Raw genomic sequence first — 19,763 nt, forward strand, 5'->3', positions numbered from 1 at the left:
ATTTGCCAATATATACTTGAAATAATAGTTTTAAACGTAAATTTATTCATAGAAAGTCCACATTAATTAATAAACCAAAATTGTCTTTCTTAAAACAAATATTTCAGTTATTAAAGTATTTTAACTACACTACTGCAAGAAATTAACGGACCATTTACAAAAACAAAAAAAGCGATTCATTGGTGTTTTAAATTTAATTGTATTCATTTTTGTATGGAATATACCATGTATTTGGAATTTTTTTTATCGGTTTACTTGTATTGTTTTTTTTTTTGTTTCAACCGGTTTCTAAGGAACACAAAACAAAGGTGCTGGAAATTTGTTAATGTCGATAAGAGGGTAGTGTCATTTTTCAGTCGTTGTGTGAACTATTGCTGTTTGGTGGTAACATTTTGCTATTGTTTTAATCAAAATGCAGAAATGTCAATCGAGAAATTTGACTAATGAAGAGTGTGCTCAAATAGTGGTTTTGCACGAAGAAGGTTGGAGTTACAGACATTTAGGGGAACGGTTCGGCGCACAGAGAGACCGGTAGTCACTCTAGGCGTCCAGGACAAGGTCGACATCGTGTAACAACGTCCGTTCAAGACCGTTTTTTACGACTTCGCATCCTAAGACAACGATTTGTAACTACCAGAATTTGTAACTACTAATCCCAACTTGAAGATGTTCATAATGTTCGAATCAGCTGTGAAACTGTTCACCAACGTCTCAAGGAAGGTAATTTGGTAAATCGTATACCTGCCAGAGGGCCAGCATTGACCGTAGCTCATCGCAGAGCGCGTTTAGAATTTGCACGAAATCATATCCATTGGTTGGAGGCTGATTGGAAATAGAGTTCTGTTTACAGATGAGAGCAGATTCTGTCTTTACAATTGTGATAGGCGTATTCGCGTGTACCGACGTCAGAACGGACGGTATGCACAGTGTAACATGCGAGGAACGACGTTATTCGGTGTAGGGTCGGTTATGGTCTGGGGTGGCGTTTCTTTAAATATATCATTGACGTTCTCCAAGACCACGTTGTGCCATTTGCTCCTTATATTGGCAAACATTTTGTTCTAATGCACGATAATGCACAACCGTACGTTGCAAATACAGTGCAAAATTATCTAGAGGAAGTTGGAATCGACGTTATGGAATGGCCAGCGAATAGTGCCGATCTCAATCTTATAGAGAATGTTTGGGACTTGCTTGGTAGACGTCTACGGAATTTTCCTAATCAACCAAACACTCTGCAGGAACTGGAACAACGTCTTGTCCAAATTTGGAATGAACTGGATCAGAATACTTTAAGACCGTTTATTTTAAGTACGAATCGTCGATGCCAAGCTGTCAATCGTAGCAGGGGTGGAAATACGTCTTATTAAGCAAAAAAAAATTTCTATTTTTAGAATTAAAGATTTTGTTGTGAATTGTTTTAAAATTGTGTTAAGTTTATGAATATTGAAGATGATTAGCGACAACATCACTAAATATGTTTGTTTTACAAAGTAAAGTAATACGAAATAAAATACTTTTCATTTCAGTTAATATTTTCCTGTTATATGGTAAGTTTTAAAGTGGTAAGTTAATTTCTTGGAGCAGTGTAATCAGTTCCTGTAACAGTTTAATTGCGCAAAACAGTACTTTAAGCAGTTGTCGGAACACAATAAAATAAATTTTTTGTGGGTGTCAAGACATAAAAAAATTGGTAGTACCGAGATTGATAATGATATTGTTAAAGCAGAAACTCTGTTTATCGAACTAGATCGATTCGGCGATATCCCAGAGAAGAGGCACTTAGTTCTGCCTAGTGGGAGAATATTCCAGATCAAATGGAACCAAAAAAGTTTAGGAAAAACGTAAAAAACTCTAATAGCTACGCAATAGTACTCTTGGAGCTTTAGGAAACTGAACTCGCTGCTTCATATAGTTAATTACCAACCATCAAATAGCTGTAAGTAATAGCTACACCAATAATTATCTGTACTTACTTTCTTATTCCCGTATCTAATACTTGTTCAAGTTTCTGTAAACCTCCTATAGTCCCAAACTTCTCCACCCAACTGACTGGATTGTTAGTCAAGGCCACCCTCAAGCTTTCGACGCAATTCAGGCATTTGTTCAACTGTAAATACTCCGGGTTAATGTGTTGATCCAGATATCTGTAATAATCCTCGGGATCGTTGAATCGACTGCCCGTGTCGTGTTGTCCTTTCTTTTTGTTCTGCATTTTTAACATTGCACGTTTCTGTTCCATGGGCATATCTCTAAGGGGTTTCTTTTTGTCGTCGTTGAGGTTCATGTCACTCTGTAAATTAAAAATTGGATGTCACAAAGTTTATCTCTAAGTAGCAAATAAGAATAATATGTATTGCAGCCTTGTTGTTGTTAAATGTCTTATAAATCACAGACTCTTTCATATATAAGAAAGATTATTTACATAACATATGTGGCTCCGACCCGGCTACATTCAAAACAATTTGAATAAATAAATCTGCATAAATTAGACCCGTTTTCATTTACACAATACCCGAAGTGCTAATCTTGGTCGTCAAAAATCTAAGATAAAATTCATTTTACAGTCATGAAGAAAAATTCGAATCACATACCTGTATTTTTTATCGTTCTATTTTCACTAAACGGTTTCATATATTGGCTTATAAACAATCACCTTTCAGATTTCCAAAAGGAGACTATTTCAGCGGAACACCAGTACAGATTAGAAAAATCAGGATAGGGTGTTTGATCTTGGACATCTTACATGTAAGAGTATGGAGTTGGTAGATAAGCTTAAAAGAAAGAGAGCACAAATTGTGCTATGTAGGGAAATGTATCAGTAGGAATGGAGTTGGTATAATTGCTGATAGTGAAATGAAAGATAAAATAGTTGAAGTTGTAAGAACTAGTGATAAAAAACGGGATGTGGTACACCGGGAAGGAGGGGAAGCATAGCTTTATTATCATCACGCACAAAGCGATGGTTTTTAATTTAATATAAATTAACTTAAATTAATTTTAATCTTATTTAACTGAATTCAAATCAATTACATTCAACTCGATTCAATTCGTTATAGTTCGATTCAATTCAATTTTGTTCCGTTCGATTGAATTTTATTCCGTTCGATTACATTCAATGAGATTCCATTCCATTCGACTGCAATAGATGGTATTCGATTCGATTCGATCCGATGCAATTTGATTTGATTCAATTCGATTAGATTCGATTCGATTCCTTTCAATTCGGTTCGATTCGATTCGATTCCATTCGATTCGATACCATTCGATTTGATTCGATTTCATTCCAATCGATTCTATTTAATTCTATTTGATTCCATTCGATTTGATACGATTCGAGTCCATTCGATACGATTCGATTCGATTCCGTTCGATTCGATACGATTAGATTAGATTCGATTCGATTATTCTATTTTATTTTATTTATTTTATATTATTTTATATTATATTATTTTATTTTATGTCCGTTTAGTTTATTTTATTTTATTAAGAAATACACATGGAACTGCGTTTGCTACTCCACGTAATATGTGGTCGCAAGATTTGCGTTTCATTGCGTTTCATAGCGCTTCTTTTGTTTTTATTTTTTCACACCTTTGCGCGATCCATCTCACCGATCAATGCATTCCATCGTTGACAGTGAAATTTGTTCTTGATAAAGAACTGCTGAATGTTGTGTGTATAGTATACAGTATACTCCTCAAACGGGTCTGAACAAGAAGATCTCACGCCAGGGCTGTAAACTAAAGATGGAAGTTGGATCAATCATAAAATTTGAAAAAGTTGAGAAATATTATGTACTTGGGCTCACTTGCAGAATATTTGGTGGTAGATAGTGGGGAGAAAATGGAGAAGACAAACTCATGAGGAAGTTGGAAAAGAAAAAATACTGCACGATAACCTTCTTCTTCTTAACATGCCATACACCAAAGTGCGTAGGCGACTATCTCATTACTAGAATTCTGTTCTTGGCGGCGTGACACAGCTCGCCTGTATTGTGTATTCCTGTCCATTCTTTAATATTCCTTAACCAGGATAATTGTTTGCGGCCGGCTCCTCTCCTACCTTCGATCTTTACTTGTAGGATTAACTGTGGTATTTCATATTTTGCTCCTCTCAAATGTGCCCAAGGTAACCAATCTTGCGTTTTTTAATTAATTCAAAGAGTTCTCTTTCCACGCCGGCTCTCTTAAGGACGTCATCGTTTCGAACTCTATCCACCCAAGGTATGCGCATCATTCTTCTCAATGACCACATTTCAAATGCTTCAAGTTTGTTGATAGATTTCGAAATTTAGGTTTTGATTACATAGGAGCGGTCTGAATTTCACAAAAGCTTGTCTTGCCATTTGTATTCGGGTTTTTATCTCTTGTTGTGGATCCGATTGGTCATTGATTGTGGTGCCAAGGTATTTAAAAGTTTTCACGCGTTTGATGCGATCGCCACGTATGCATATTATCGGGTTTTCTGGAGGGTTTCTGCTAATGACCATATAATTCGTTTTCAAAATGTTGATTTTGAGGCCATATTTTTTACCTATGCTATTCAGCCTATCAAGTAATAACTGCTGATCTTCCAAATTATCAGTTATAATCACTGTGTCGTCCGCATAGCGTAGGTGGCTAATTGGTATGCCGTTCACCTTAATGCCTAATTCCGTGTCTTCTAATGCTTATATTTTCAACATATAAATTAAAAAGCATCGGAGAGAGTATGCAGCCTTGGCGGACACCTTTCCGGATTTCAAATTCATCCGTATATTGGTCTTGATCAATCCTCACATTTGCCATTTGGTTCCAGTATAGATTCTGAATAATTCTGATCTCCTTCTTGGCAATGTTGGCCCTACGTAGTAGTTCCATCATGATATCATGTTTAACATTGTCAAATGCCTTCTCGTAGTCGATGAAGGTGAGGTAGACATATTTTCGTTGATCTAAACAGTTTTGTATTAAGGTGTTCAAACATAAAATTGCCTCTCTTGTTCCTAGTCCTCCATTAAAACCGAATTGTGTTGACCCGCTAAGTTCTTCTAGTATCTTGTACATTTTTGAGTGTAATATCCTAAGGAAGAGTTTCAGCAAGTGACTCATTAAACTGATTAAGCGGTGTTCATTGCATTTTGTGGCATTAGCTGTTTTTGGGATCATCACAAAGGATGACTGCAGCCATTCTCGCGGAATGTAACCAGTATCATAAATTCTATGGAACAGCTTTACCAAGATTTCGATATTCTCCTCGTCTAGTAGTTTTATTGTTTCTATATTAATTTCATCTGGACCTGTTGCTTTATGCATCTATGATAACCTTCTATGGTTCTAAAATTGATCCATATTATGTCATTTTTTCGTCAAAACATTTAGAACGCTGAATTAGCCTATACATATTTGTAAGACTCTAGACTCTAAAAACTGTAAACATATTACAGAAAATCTTATACTTAGTAAACATTTTCCAAGCCTGCAATATAATCAGTGTTAACAGTGATAGCGTGAACAAATATTTATACATTTTACATAATTACCATTTAATTGCTAGTCAAGAAACAACGCAACGCAGCAATGATCGTTAAATCATTTACCGCATTTAGAGAGTTGTTATCATAATAATTCGTTTAATTACTGTATTTTAAAATTAAGACGTAGTCTGAAAATATTATTATTATATAATTTTGCAATCATTTCATTCATTTTATAAATCCTTTTTCAACTTTTTTCCAATTTTCTCTCCGCTATAGGACGTAGAGTAGAATCTTCTATTTCTATATATATACATCGGTTTAGAACGTCTTTCGACGTTGTCCGATACCTAAACACCATCTCTTCCTATCTTCGCAGTCGTTTGTTGTTAAATTTCTTTCGCCCATGGACTTGTTTACGCCGTGTTGCCATTCTAATCTGGGTCTTCCTCTTTTCCGTCGACCTATCGGTTGCCATTCTACTACTTTTTTGGGGAGTCTTGTTGTTGGCATCCGTTGAACATGCCCATACCACCTTAATTGCTTCTTCTCTATATCTTGAGTTATATTTCCTTCTATTCCCATACGTTGTTTTATTACATCATTTCTGATTCGGTCTCGTCTGGAAATACCTAAAGATCTTCTCATTGCATCGATCTCTACTGCTTCTATTCGCTTTTTGTTCTTTTCACTACTTCTCCATGTTTCAGCGCCATAAAGAAGAGTAGTTTTAATCATGGTCTCATATATATTAAATTTTTTTCCTTTTGTTATCTCTTTACTCCACAGTATACCATTGAGACATCCTAAGACTTTCTTTGCTTGAGTGATTCGTTTTTCTATTTCTCGTGTATCAGTTCCTGTATTGTCAAAGGCAACACCCAAGTAGTCATAGCTCTAACAGCAGGAAATATGTTGTCCGTTTTCGAGGTCTATGTTATCTGACTCGTTTCCAATACAAAGATATTTGGTTTTTGTTGTATTGACACTCATTCCCCAGTCGTTATATTCTTCTATCGGTTTTCTAAGCATGTACTGCATGTCTTCCCTGTCGGTCGCTAGCACTACCTGGTCATCAGCAAACTGGAGTGTATATATACATTCATTGCTAAGCTCTATACCCATCCTATGCACCTTTCTTTTCCATCTTTCCAATGCCGCTGCAACATATATCTTGAATAAGGTTGGTGAGATACAGCATCCCTGTCGCAAGCCTTTTGTAAGCAGGAATTCTTCAGTTAGATATTTTCCTGTTTTTATCTATGCCTTTGAGTCTCTATATAGTTCTTGTACAGCATTTATCAATGTGTGGTTGATGTTAGATCTTTTCAACGTTGTCCACAGTTTTGTTAAGGGGATGTTGTCATATGCTTTTTGCAGGTCTACAAAAGTAATATGAGTTTCTAGATTCTTAGCCGATCTTTTTTCTATTATTTGTTTAAGACAAAATACGTTATCGGTGCACGATCTTCCTCCATTGGATAGTCCATCTTCTATTTTTCTGCTTGATAAATGTATTCTCAATAAACTATTTTACATATTTTATAATATAATGTTTCCATAAAGTTAAAGTTTAATTTATTTTCCGTTATTTTTATGAGATATTTAACATTACTGGAAATATTCACATACCGAATCGTGTTAATAACTGTCGGAACAATGATTAACTGACTTGGAAAAATCCAATTATTTCAAGAGGAAAATCATTTTCGACGAACGGAATTTTCTTTTAATGTCAAGCTGGCATTATTAGCAACTCCACCTCTGGTAGTTTCTGGATGAATTGAGTCGCTCGGTAACTATCATTGCCGGTCCCAATCCCGTATAAAGAAGGGAGATGCGCCAGGAAGAACATCCGTAAGTAAAAACCTTGCTAAAAAATGGTGTCGCTTACCCATATTGTACGCCACTGGTAAATGAAAATTAATTAATGTTTTACTAACAGGTATATCTTATGATACAAAAAACATTTACCTCAAGTAAGCAAATTTACGGAGTAATAAAACAATCGGTCAACACAGTTTTTTTTAACTTTAACAACGAAAACAAGTAATATTTTACCTAAAAATCGGTGTTCAAACGTCTCTTTTTGAATCTTTAGTTATTCAAGGGACACCCTTGAAAAATAAAATGTTTCTTGTAGAGAAAAAATTGCATTTTCTTTGTTAGAATACGAATTTCTTGAACTGTAATCGTAGAACCAATTTGTTTTCGTCTTTTAACATTAAAAATTTTTATTTACTCACCAATAACTCCTCGATCTTAGCGTTAACTTCTTTCTCGCTCATGACGTCAATAAGTTTTAAATCTTCGTCGTCAGCGTCTCCTGTATCTATCTCCGAATTGGGACGTGCTGCCAGCGTGGAGGTGGGCCTTTGCCCCGCTGGCCTTTTCGTAGTGCTCGTTTTGAACCATGATTCCAGCTGAAACAACAGAAAAAATCAATTAGAAATGACCGAAATAATTACAATGTACAAAAAAATTAAATACTACTATTGAAATATTTCCTTCTTAGATTATTAGGTTCTTTTTTGTGTTTTTTTTTAATATATTTAAAAATTGTGTTGGTATATATTTCTTGACTAATCCGTTGGCAATTTCGTTTCCCTCCACTTCGGTATGTCCCAGACTCCTTCATTGCTCGTGCAGCGAGCTTCACTCTAAATGCAGTGTATAAAATATTTTCCACAGTACTATGTCACTGTATGGCAACATATACAAAACAGATAGTAGGAAAATACCACGCTGGTTTCAGAGGTGGTAAATCGACAACTCATCAGATTGCAACCCTGAAACACATTTTGGAAAAAACACTGGAATATGGCATTGATACTCATTACATATTTATCGACTACAAAGCAGCCTATGACTCTGTGAATAGAAGAGAAATATTCGAAGGAATACAGCTAGGAATCCAAATCAATTGGTAAATTTAACAAAACTAAGTCTTGAAAAAGTTGAATGTAGAGTACGAATTCAGGGGGAACTCGGGAAAACCCTCTCTCCTGTATAGTGTTCAATCTGGCTCTGGAAAAAGTAATACGTATGTCACAAATCACAACCTCTGGTTCAATATATAATAAATCAGAGCAAATCCTGGTCTATGCTGATGATATCAATATTGTTGAGAGAACGGAACACGCCGTACGAGAGACGTATGTAGCATTAAAGGAATCAGCTACAAAAATTGGTTTAGTAATAAACACCAACAAAACGAAGTATATGAAAATAAGCACGCAACCACAAACCCTACGACCACTTGCTATAGAAAACAACGTCATCGCAGCACTAAACGAATTTGTATACCTGAGAGCGTTCCTTAACACTAAAAATAATATTAACGCAGAGATAAACCGCAGAATTTGCACTGCCAACAGATGCTATTTGCAACAATAACACGCCCAGTCCTAACATATGGTTCACAGATCTGGAACAAAAATTAATGAAAACATGTTAGGATGTTTCGAAAGAAAAGTACTAAGGCGAATCTATGGAGCAGTGACTGACAGTGGAATGTGGAGAAGACGATACAACTTCGAACTTTATAGAATATACCAGGAACCTGATATCGTAAAACATATTAAGACAGGACGTTTGAGGTGGATAGGGCATGTAATGCGAATGGAACAAAATGACCCAGCTATAAAAACGCTCCTTAATAGACCCATTGGTCAGAGAAGAAGAGGTTCCTTGATAACATCGATGAAGATATGAGAAATATGGGAATACTTGCTTGGCGGAGAAAGGCGATGGACAGGGACAACTGGAGAGAAATTCTTGAGGAGGCTAGGACTTACGTAGGGTTTTAAAGCCAGGATGATGATAATGATCATTAATGATTTATGCGTTAATAACAGATCTTGTTTTTTTTTAGAATTGAAGGGCTAACCAATTATTGGGGCGTACAGTAATGAAAAAATCATTTAAATTTTGTAGTAACCTGTATATACCATCACCGTTATCAAGTTGTTGTTTCCGCTAATACCACATATTTTCCAGATAAAATATCAATATTGATTACAAAATTCACCGTTTTTTAAGCTGTTCACACACCTCAAACGATAAGTTGACTAACATTCATAATGATTCACATGAGTCTTTCACATTTCTGCTAAATACAAACAAAAGTATCTGAGGAAGCCCATAAAATGAATAAATGCATAACGATTAGTGTGTCATCACCTCGAACGACAAAAGAAATAATCGCAACCGAAAGTCACGAGATATAAAAAAATGTTGATTACTGTTTTTTGAAGGTCTGGAAGTTGTGTGAAGATAAAATTTATATTCAATGAAATAAAAATAAGTGCGCAAGGTTTATTCTTAAAAATTGGTACCGGATAAACAACATACCTCCATAAATAAATCGTTTTTATTATTACTATCAATATTAGTGTATTTTTAAAGGACAAAGAAATAATTTGTTGAATGTTCTCGCTATTTAGTCTAGTCGTCATAGATTTGACCCCTAAAATATTTACGAACAACCTGAATTTTGCTGCAAATGTCAATTTTGGACCCCAAACAAGACGCAAAAAAGCTTAGTACTCCTACCCCGGACTTCACCCTAAAACTGGCGTGCTGCAAGGGAGTGTATTAGGTCTGGTCCTTTACCTATTGTATACGTGTGACATTCCAGAGCTAGAAAAAACCACTATTGCCACGTTCGCGGATGATACAACCATACTAGCGCTAGGAGACACTAGTGAAGAAGCGACTGACAAGTTGCAAATATCAGTAAATAAAATGCATACCTGGACCAGAAAATGGCGAATAAAATTAAATGAGACTAAATCTGCACACATTAACTTTACAAATAAAAAAATAGAAAATTTCCCCCAGTTAGAATAAGTGGTACCCAAGTTCCTTATGCAACATCATCAAAATACTTGGGCATCACCTTAGACGCGAGGCTGCGCTGGAAAGTCCATGTCAAAAAGAAAAAAGGGGAGCTCGATATTAGATATAAGAAATTGTATTGACTGATTGGTATAAAATTCAATATTATCCATTTACAAGCAAGTACTGAGGTCAGTATGGGTATATGGGTGCCAACTCTGGGGCTGTATCTACGGGGCTATCTAAGTTAGTAATCTACATATTATCCAGAGATTTCAAAAAAAATGTACTGAGGAACATTGTTGATGCTCCTTGGTATATCCGTAACAGCAACCTCCACCAGAACCTGGGTATGGAAACTGTGACCGAAGTAATCAAGAGAACAGCAGCAAGTCACGAGCAGAGGCTGCATAGTCATGTGAATGTCGAGGCAATCCAGCTTTTTGACACGACCGGACTAAAGAGAAGACTCATTAGGACAAAACCATTTGAGTTAATGTAAATCTGTAACATATTAGTGTAAAAAAGCAGAGTATAGTGCTGTGATGTTATTGCATGTTAGTTGTAGTGCATTAGCTGATAGATAAAATAAAAGTAAGCCATAGCCAAGTAAGCCATGTGTTATAAAAAAAATCAAAATATTCCTGAGGCCACCCAAATAATCCGATTTCAATTCCATAAAGTACCTTAGATAGGTAGAGTAGTACTTTTTATAAGTAAAAAAATTGGCAAACTTCTATATGGTCTAGTTTTTGTTGTGAAAGATTTTAAAAAAATTTCAATTTCAAATTTGGTGGACTGTTTTATTATATTATAAATATTTTCTAAATTATGGAGGTCCTAAGTGCAATCTAAGTGGATGAAAAACATCGAATAAGAAAAGGCTTGTTTTCCCCTCTTTTTTGTATTTATTGCTATGTTGCAGCAAGGGTAATAAATTAAAACATTCTTAATCAGCCCTATCTTATAGAAAATTCAATTATCGCTATCCTATTTCAATACGACATTGCTCAAAAATAAATCATTTGAAAGTTACAAACTAGGAAAGTAGAAAAAAACGATCATCATCATCATCAATGGCGCTACAACTCTTCGTGAGTCTTTGCCGCGTTTACTATTGCCTTCCATGTTTGTCGGTCCTATGCCAGTAATTCCTATTGCCGCACTCCCATTTTCTCTAGATCTTCTTTGACTGCATCTTTCCACCTTTTTCTAGGCCGCCCTACAGACCTTCTTCCCTCTGGCCTTTCCCAGAACACATTGTTTATAAGGCGATTGTCGTTACTGCGTATCACATGCCCTGCCCATCTGAGTCTATTGGCCTTTATATATCTGACTAGATTTTCTTTTCCGAATAGAGACTCTAGCTCGTTATTGTATCTGCCCCTCCATTCGTTTGTCACGCTATCAAACGATGTTTGGTAAAATTTTTATATAGTTTATTAATATTCCCGAAATATTTGAGAGGAAGGATAAGTTAATTATTATTATTGAAGTTATTATACAACTTTTTCTGCAAAAATCCGAATGCCACCTCTCACATTCACCTCCAAACAGATCCGCCCTGGTTTAAATGAAGTTTATAATTATTATTTTGACGATATTACTGATGAAAAATGATTACTTTTGAACTCAAAACTCTTTTAGAATCAGTTAATTGGTCTCTAGCAATAATTATAGAGGACAAAATTTATTTCTTTTAAGCCATAACATGTTTTATATCTGCTAATCTCCGTCATATTTAAGATTAGTTAGGTATTACGATAAAAATAAAAATGTTCTATTAGCAGGTAATAAAATGTCTATAACTATTTGTTAACAGAAAATTCGTAATGTCTATTTTTAAAAAGAACTCGTTTGGAGTGAAGTGGTTAAAATTCTGAATGAGAGTTCGTGGGTGTGACAGCATCACTTACAGGATGATAATATATAGGTATGTTTATTATAGTAGATTACATATGTTTGTTTATTTTTAGAATTAAGATTATTCCATGATGATTGATTTTGTATTAAGCGTTTTAAGTACAAAAGTACAAGAAGTAGGTATAATAGACGCGTGCCTTCTAAGGTTGGTTTTTTCTCTTGTTTTTCTCTAAGTTAGACAGATTAATAAAATATATTTCGTTTTAGGGATGTCGGGATTATTTTCAACATCAAATCAAGCTTTCCACATGTGCATACGTCGTTTGGGCCATTTATATGAGGTCTTTTGTAATGATCATCTCAATGCACATCTCAATGCTTCAGCATTTCAACAATTTCTGTTCTCGTTCGTTAGGGTTTTTATTCATAATCTAATTCTAATTGTAAAAACATTTGCAACTGACAAAACGACAATCCACAATTTTCTAATGGACAACCACACCCTGTATAAAAATTTAATATATCTCTACACATGATCAGTTGCCGAAGATTGGTCGGCTGTGCATACAGTCCCCCAAGGTCGTATTTTTTGTGACACTGAGTAATACAACGACTGTTTTCCCGCGATATAAAAATAACCGCCCATCTCTGATTGTTTAATTCGTCTCGAACAATTTGATTTGCCTAATATAATCTGACATTTTCGAGGACTCTCGAACAGAGCAAATGCTTTCAAAAACAATATCTCGAGAAAATGAGAAAATTACTAGACAATGAAAATCAAAAGGCATGTAAGGAAGGTAAAAAATAGTCATATTAAACTAATATATTATAAAGAAATTGAAGAGCATCCAAACAACAATAGAACACACAAACTTTATAACAATGTTAAGTTGTCTAGAGAATTTAAACCACAACATAAATTATAATGGATGGCCGAGACAACAACATTGTGTGCTATAGTGTAACAAAATATAGTCGACGTGGAATTACGCTACAAAATCTGTCCCTAAAGGAATAAGGATTCTGTCTCAACATATTCGCTACCCCGTCTCCTTTCCCATGATGTATCATACGTCACGATCCGACGAACTATTCTACCCCCACCACAAAACGCTCAAAAATTAACCTTAGCGTTTTCTTATGCGATTTAACATGCGAAATGAAGCAGAAACGGTATAGCAGCGTTTTTACATTTAGCTTTTACTTAATTTTATTTTATTTTACTTAATTTTATTTAACTGTTATTTAGTTTTACGTAATTCTGTTCAACTTGATTTAATTTTATTTAATTCTATTTACCTTTATTTAATTTTATTTAATCTTATTTAGTTTTAAATTTATTTTGTTTAGGTAAAGCGGTATAAGTGTATGTTTATCTTACCCAATGACATATAATAAATATATATTAAGTATACGTCATTGATCTTACCTTCCAATTACAGTAACCTATATTTTTAGCAATTTTGCGAAAAAATTAGTTACTGTGAAGTAGTAAAATTTCTGATTAACACTATTTGAATCATCAATTTGTAGAATTAATTAGCAATAAATCAACCGTATCGTTTCTAGAACAAAATATGATTGAAATGTCAAATGTTGGTAGTTCAGATTTCTTTCGTAGATGGCGTCGTTAGTTTACTGGACAAACGTTGTGACTTGTCATCATAGCCTTTTATATAGATAGATTTTAGAAATGTTTTATTGACTTTTATTTATTTATAGTGGAAATTAAAACGTCAATAAACTTACTTTAAACTTCAATGAAGGCTTATTCCCGTTAAAATAGTAATTACATCAAAGGATTTGGGCTTATACATATGTATTGTCCTTTGTTTTTAAGTGTATGTTATAATTTGGAGAAAAACACTACTCAACAGCACACAGTAAATATTATTTAGTTTTTTTGTCTCCTGAAAAGTGCATTTTTTTACATATGACATTTTGCATTAACAGCGACGATATTAAAGGTTCAGCTACTGTGTTGTTAGATATTTCTTTTCGTGTCCCAATTCTTCATTTTTATCTACATTTATTTCATATATTCTTTTCTCTATCCTCATATATAACATTATATAAAATTTTCCCTATCCTTACTATGGTATGTAATGTTTAACACTGGTTTAAAGTCGAAAGATTATTTTCTTTTTTTCATTTGATACTGATTTAACATAACGTATTTGCTTTTTTATGGTATATCATTTTAATAGAATTCACTTCACAATCTCTCGATTTCGTCAACTGCTATTAACATTATAAGGAAAAAAATTACATTTTAATATACACTTTAACATTTAAGAGTTTATAAAATATGGTACGTGAGACTCTAAAGCAATATTAGTCGTATTGTTTGGAAATTGTTTATTATTGAAAACATCTGTTTAGTATTCGTGTACGCAATCAGACGAAATTTGTTTTACAATTGAGATTTTGATGCAATGTTAATTTAAATGAACTTTGATCTGAAATGGGCTTAATTAGACGGCAAACTACCAAAAAAAAACAAATAATTTGCAAGCTCTTCTTTTCCTAAGATGTACATAAGCCATGAAGATTTACATTAACTTTTTCTGTAGTGAAGAATAAGACTGATTCTTTTACTACTGTAGAGTACCCACACACAGATTTTTTAATATTCATTTTGTGTCTTAAAAATTTTCGATGAGAAATACTTTAGTGCCTCTTCGAGTAGACTAACAAAATCCAACTGTTTATTTACATAGCGAAATGGCTTTGGAATAAAAAAATCGCTGTGTTTCTTTTTAATTCGTTTTCTCTGTTTCGCCTTTAGTAATTTTAAAATAATATCTGAGTTTTTTTCAAGACATAAGATGAAGTGGAAAAAGCAATATCACAACTAAAAGATGGCAAAGCTCCTGGACCTGACAATGCATATGATAAGCTCATAAAGCTATTGAACACCGACAGTACTCAACGACTAACAAAAATATTCAATGACATTATATTTAAGCGGAGTAATACCAAGATCATGGCTGAAGTCAACGTTTATTGCTCTACCAAAGAAAACAAAATCCGTATCCTGAAATGATTTCCGGGACACCAGCTTAATGAGCCACATTTTAAAGTTATTTCTAAAAATCATACATCAAAGGATATATGTCGAATTCCACAGAAAATCGTCCTTTTTTTGATGCCAAAAAAACGCTTTTTCAAATTTGAAGGCACACTCCTCAGACCAATTTTTTTTTTATTTCTTATAGCTTAAAAGTGAAGAAAAGAAGAATGCCGTCCGCCGGACGGAGGGTACCCACTGCTTTTTAAGCGATTTTTTAAAATTTACTCATCGAAATTTTACCGTATTTAATACTTAAAATAGCTGTGGTATCGCTTCTATAGCACCTATAGGATTCTTTAAAAAATCAAAATAAAGGTCTTTTCTTGTAATTTCAAGCGATACCACAGCTATTTAAGTATTAAATACGGTAAAATTTCGATGAGTAAATTTTAAAAAATCGCTTAAAAAGCGATGGGTACCCTCCGTCCGGCGGACGGCATTCTTTTTTCTTCACTTTTAAGCTATAAGTAATGAAAAAAAATTGGTCTGAGGAGTGTGCCTTCAAATTTGAAAAAGCGTTTTTTTGGCATCAAAAAAAGGAAGATTTTCTGTGGAATTCGAAATATAGACTATGCGAAGAAAAAGTCAGCCGTATACTGTTTGGTTTTCGGAACGCAGTAGGTACGAGAGAGGCTGTCTTTAGCCTACAAGTGCTATTTCAACGATGTAGAGATGTGAATTGCGATATTTATGCATGCTTCATTGATTACCATAAAGTATTTGATACAGTAAAACACGACAAGATGGTGGAGATATTAACAAATATTGGAATAAATACCTGTGATCTAAGAATTATTAGCAATCTTTACTGGAATCAAACATAATTATACATAAATGTTAATTTTAATGAATGAAAGTGTGTCCAAAAAAAAAAAACAAAAAAAAAAGTGTTTTTTATCGCTTTTTCATCCAGTACCCGGTTAATTATCTACCGTAAATTTATCTATTTGTGCAACACCTCTTTTAATAGTCACATTAAATTCCCCTTGCCTAATACACTTTTTTTTATTTTAAATTTGTTTACGTTGAAGTTGAGCTTTTCAGGCTGATTCATTTTTTGTTGTTTCTAATATTATAGTAAAATTCATTAAGCGATGCAGGGAGATGTAAACATTACCACGTGTAGGCCTGCAACAGGGCCGCATTTGGGATTATCTTTTTGTTTAGTCAGAATACATATTATCTTATAAAATACGAAATTTATATTTTAATTTTGCAAAAGTGCTCGACAAAAAAAAATGATTGTTTCAGTTGAAATCCGATAATAGGAACCATTTATACAGGGCCAAAACCCCTAGATTTTTTTTTATAGTTACTTGGTACTCCTAGTTCTTTTAATACTCGAAACACTTTTATTTTTTCTCGTATAATAAACTTTTCGGTTTTGTTTTGATAAATTTAGCTCTTCCACATACAGACTTTTTTTATATGTTTATTTAATTGGAAAGATGTAAAAAACCAAAAGATAAAAGTGTTAAAATATTCTTTTCCGTCGACCATCCATTTATGATTAATTTTAACACCCTCAAAATCATTGATTAATGACCCCTATTAATGAATGATTTTTTATTAATGAACGATTTTATTATAGGCAACACAACATTCATTGCTTGTATAATAATTTAACCACATTTAACGCTCTGTGATTGGCAGTGACCTGTGGTGTAGGCAACCAAACATATAGGTACCTATTTATATTCCCACTAAAAAATTATTTAACATGACATAGCCGCTGTAAGTACTGTCTGTCATTGTATGTCATTATTTATCGTTAAGTAAATAAAAATTTAAACTAAGATATTTTTATTTCTGAAAAGTTCGGTCGACGGAAAAGTTTTGTAACGAACTCGTGAATTAAAATGGCGATTAACAATCTCGAACATTAACGCACTCGCTTCGCTCGCGCCTTAATATATCTCAATTGTTAATCGCCCTTATTAATACACTTGTTGGTTAAATAACTATTAATAAACTCTTACAATTGTATGTCTGTCGTAATTCCAACCATTGTTTACCCTGTATATATAAGTATAGGATGACTAAAGAAATAATAGTAAAATACCAACATTTTCGAATGTATTCATTGTACAAATAGCATCATTATTCATCAGATTAGGAACAGGAATTAAATACAAACAAAACAAATCTCGATTAATCCTCACTTCACGGTACTTTAACGGTAAAATACTCAATTAATGTTTCGGCAGTCCAAACGATTTCCTCACTTCGAACACCGTTAACCGTAACATTTTCTTTCCGTTATTGCAGCAATACTCCATTCGTGATATCCACGATTTGCGTAACGAGCTAACTAGATTGGGGTAATTGGAAAAAATAAATTTTTAATTCCCCTTTTCGGCATGAACTTTGGATCTTCTTCGCAATTTATAGTCACGAGTTGTAATTTAAATGTGGTCACGATTATCTTTAAGACATTTTAGAATTGAGCAATGGACTATTTTTTAATTGCAATATCGATATATTTTTTTGATATTACACTTTCTCTTTACATATATTACAGTATTGTTTAAGCCCTTTCTTTGGATGGTTCATACAACCTTGTCTATAAAGAAGGTAACCTCATCAAATGATATCGATAAACTAAAAAGATGTGACGAGTACATTAAAGAACTATTTAGCTATAAACGACAAGTAAAAGAAATACAAAATTATTGTATGTATTACAGGTCCTACAATAACAATTCAGAGGTGTAGGTATGGATGTCAATCATCCTGCGCACAATTGCTTTATAGACTTTGAGAAAGCATCCGATAAGGTTAGACATGGAAATCTGATGGAAATTCTTGGACGAGTAAGAATAGATAACAAAACTTAAAAATTATACAAAATCTCGACTATGACCAGCGAACAAATGTCAGAATTGGCCTAGATGCTTCTGAATCAATAGAAATTCTTAGATTAATTAAATAAAAGTAGACAGGAGTGAATCTTATCACCACTGCTTTTTAATTTCTAGCATATTCTCAAAGAGGCACTTGACAGCGTGATGTCGGTATCACGGTCAACGGAATTCAGATCAGTAATGTGAGATTTGCATTTAAAAGGCCCGAGCCTTTTATCCCGAAATGGATTTCCGAATGAAAAAAGTACACTTCGCGTCACGAAAAAGAGGACACCTAAAATGTTTGCCATATTTTAATTTTTACGAATCATACCACAAAGTGATTGTCATTAGATGTTCGTGTAATGTTTAAGAATATGTTCTAAAGCAGTATGCAATCATTTTTAAATAAAAAATGTCAAAAAATAACTTTTTCCAAAATAATGATTTTATTGAAAAATAAAAAAAAATAACATTGTACATTTTTTCTGTTTTCTTTATAAAATTACAATTAAGTCCTGATTATTAATACTGTGTATTACCACCTCTATTGTGAATTACACTCCTAATTCGATTTGGCATTGCATTGATCAAATTCTGGATGTCGTTTTGAGGAAAAGCTTCCCATTCTTCCATGAGCGCCAACCGAAGCTGCTCACGATTTATTGGAGCAGGTATTCTGTTTCTTACCCTTCGTTTGAGATGGTCCCAAACATGTTCAATCGGGTTCAAATCTGGACTTTGAGCCGGCCAGCTCATTTTTTACACATCGACAGTTTCCAGATATTGCGTTAACATCCTGGCCACGTGTGGCCACGCGTTGTCTTACATAAAAATGTTGTTTTCGCCGACAAACCCAGCAAAAGACATTACATGCTCGTCTAGAATTTCCGTAATGTATCGGTGTACATTCAACGCTCCTCTATCAATAAATACGAGATCAGTACGGCCCTCGAATAAAATGCCTGCCCAAAACATTACCAAACCTCCTCCAAAAGCAACACGTACTCGTCGAACACAAGCAGCATATCGTTTCCCACGTCTTCTGTATGTTTTGATGCGATTTCTGAGCCATAAAGAACCATCCTGGACTCATCACTAAACAAAACATTTTTAAAATCTTCTATCGTCCAATGCTCGAGTCTCTAGCAAACTGTAGTCGGCGTTGTCGATGTGCTGCTGTTAACAGAGGTCCTGTTGCTGGACAGCGAGGCCTTAGACCAAATTCCCTCAACCTTCTTCTTACGGTAGAAGTGCTTAAAGTCCACCCGTGAGCATTTTAAAACGGTTTTGGATTGATCTAGCCGTAAAGAACCAATTTTGCAAAGAAGTGCGTTATAAAGAACAGTCTTCTCTGGCCGTCGTGATTCTTCTCGGGCCTGATCCTGGTCGTCGTTCGTGAGATCCACTCTCTACGAATCGTTGGTAAATTTTTTGGACCATACAACGACTGACTCCAAGCTGTCTGGCCACTTCTCTTTGACTCATTCGATTACCAATCAAAGTAACAATTTGAACAGATCTAGCAAATTTCTCAGCCATAATTTTTAATAAATTTACTCTTCGAACAACTGTACACTAGTGAAAGGTTTTTGAAAAACAGATTAGCCATATTTCAAGAAAAATAAGGTACAAACAACACGTGCATTATCCGAAGTCGTAAAACTGATATCAATTCTGCAAA

The 19,763-nt window shown here is 34.2% G+C and overlaps 1 protein-coding gene across 5 annotated transcripts in view; it reads right to left on the minus strand.

Moving 5' to 3' along the window:
• The window catches only part of dia (diaphanous related formin 1), a 109,851-nt gene that overhangs the window by 50,475 nt on the left and 39,613 nt on the right, over window positions 1-19,763 (minus strand). For all 5 annotated transcript variants that reach the window (XM_072530720.1, XM_072530719.1, XM_072530722.1 and 2 more), the window contains 2 exons: window positions 7,705-7,881; window positions 1,977-2,293 (listed from right to left, as the gene is read on the minus strand). In XM_072530720.1, the coding sequence (XP_072386821.1) occupies window positions 1,977-2,293; window positions 7,705-7,881 (494 nt within the window). The remainder of the gene's footprint in view (window positions 1-1,976; window positions 2,294-7,704; window positions 7,882-19,763) is intronic.

The sequence above is a fragment of the Diabrotica undecimpunctata genome, chromosome 4 (genome assembly GCF_040954645.1).
Source record: "Diabrotica undecimpunctata isolate CICGRU chromosome 4, icDiaUnde3, whole genome shotgun sequence".
Taxonomy (NCBI): Eukaryota; Metazoa; Arthropoda; class Insecta; order Coleoptera; family Chrysomelidae; genus Diabrotica; species Diabrotica undecimpunctata.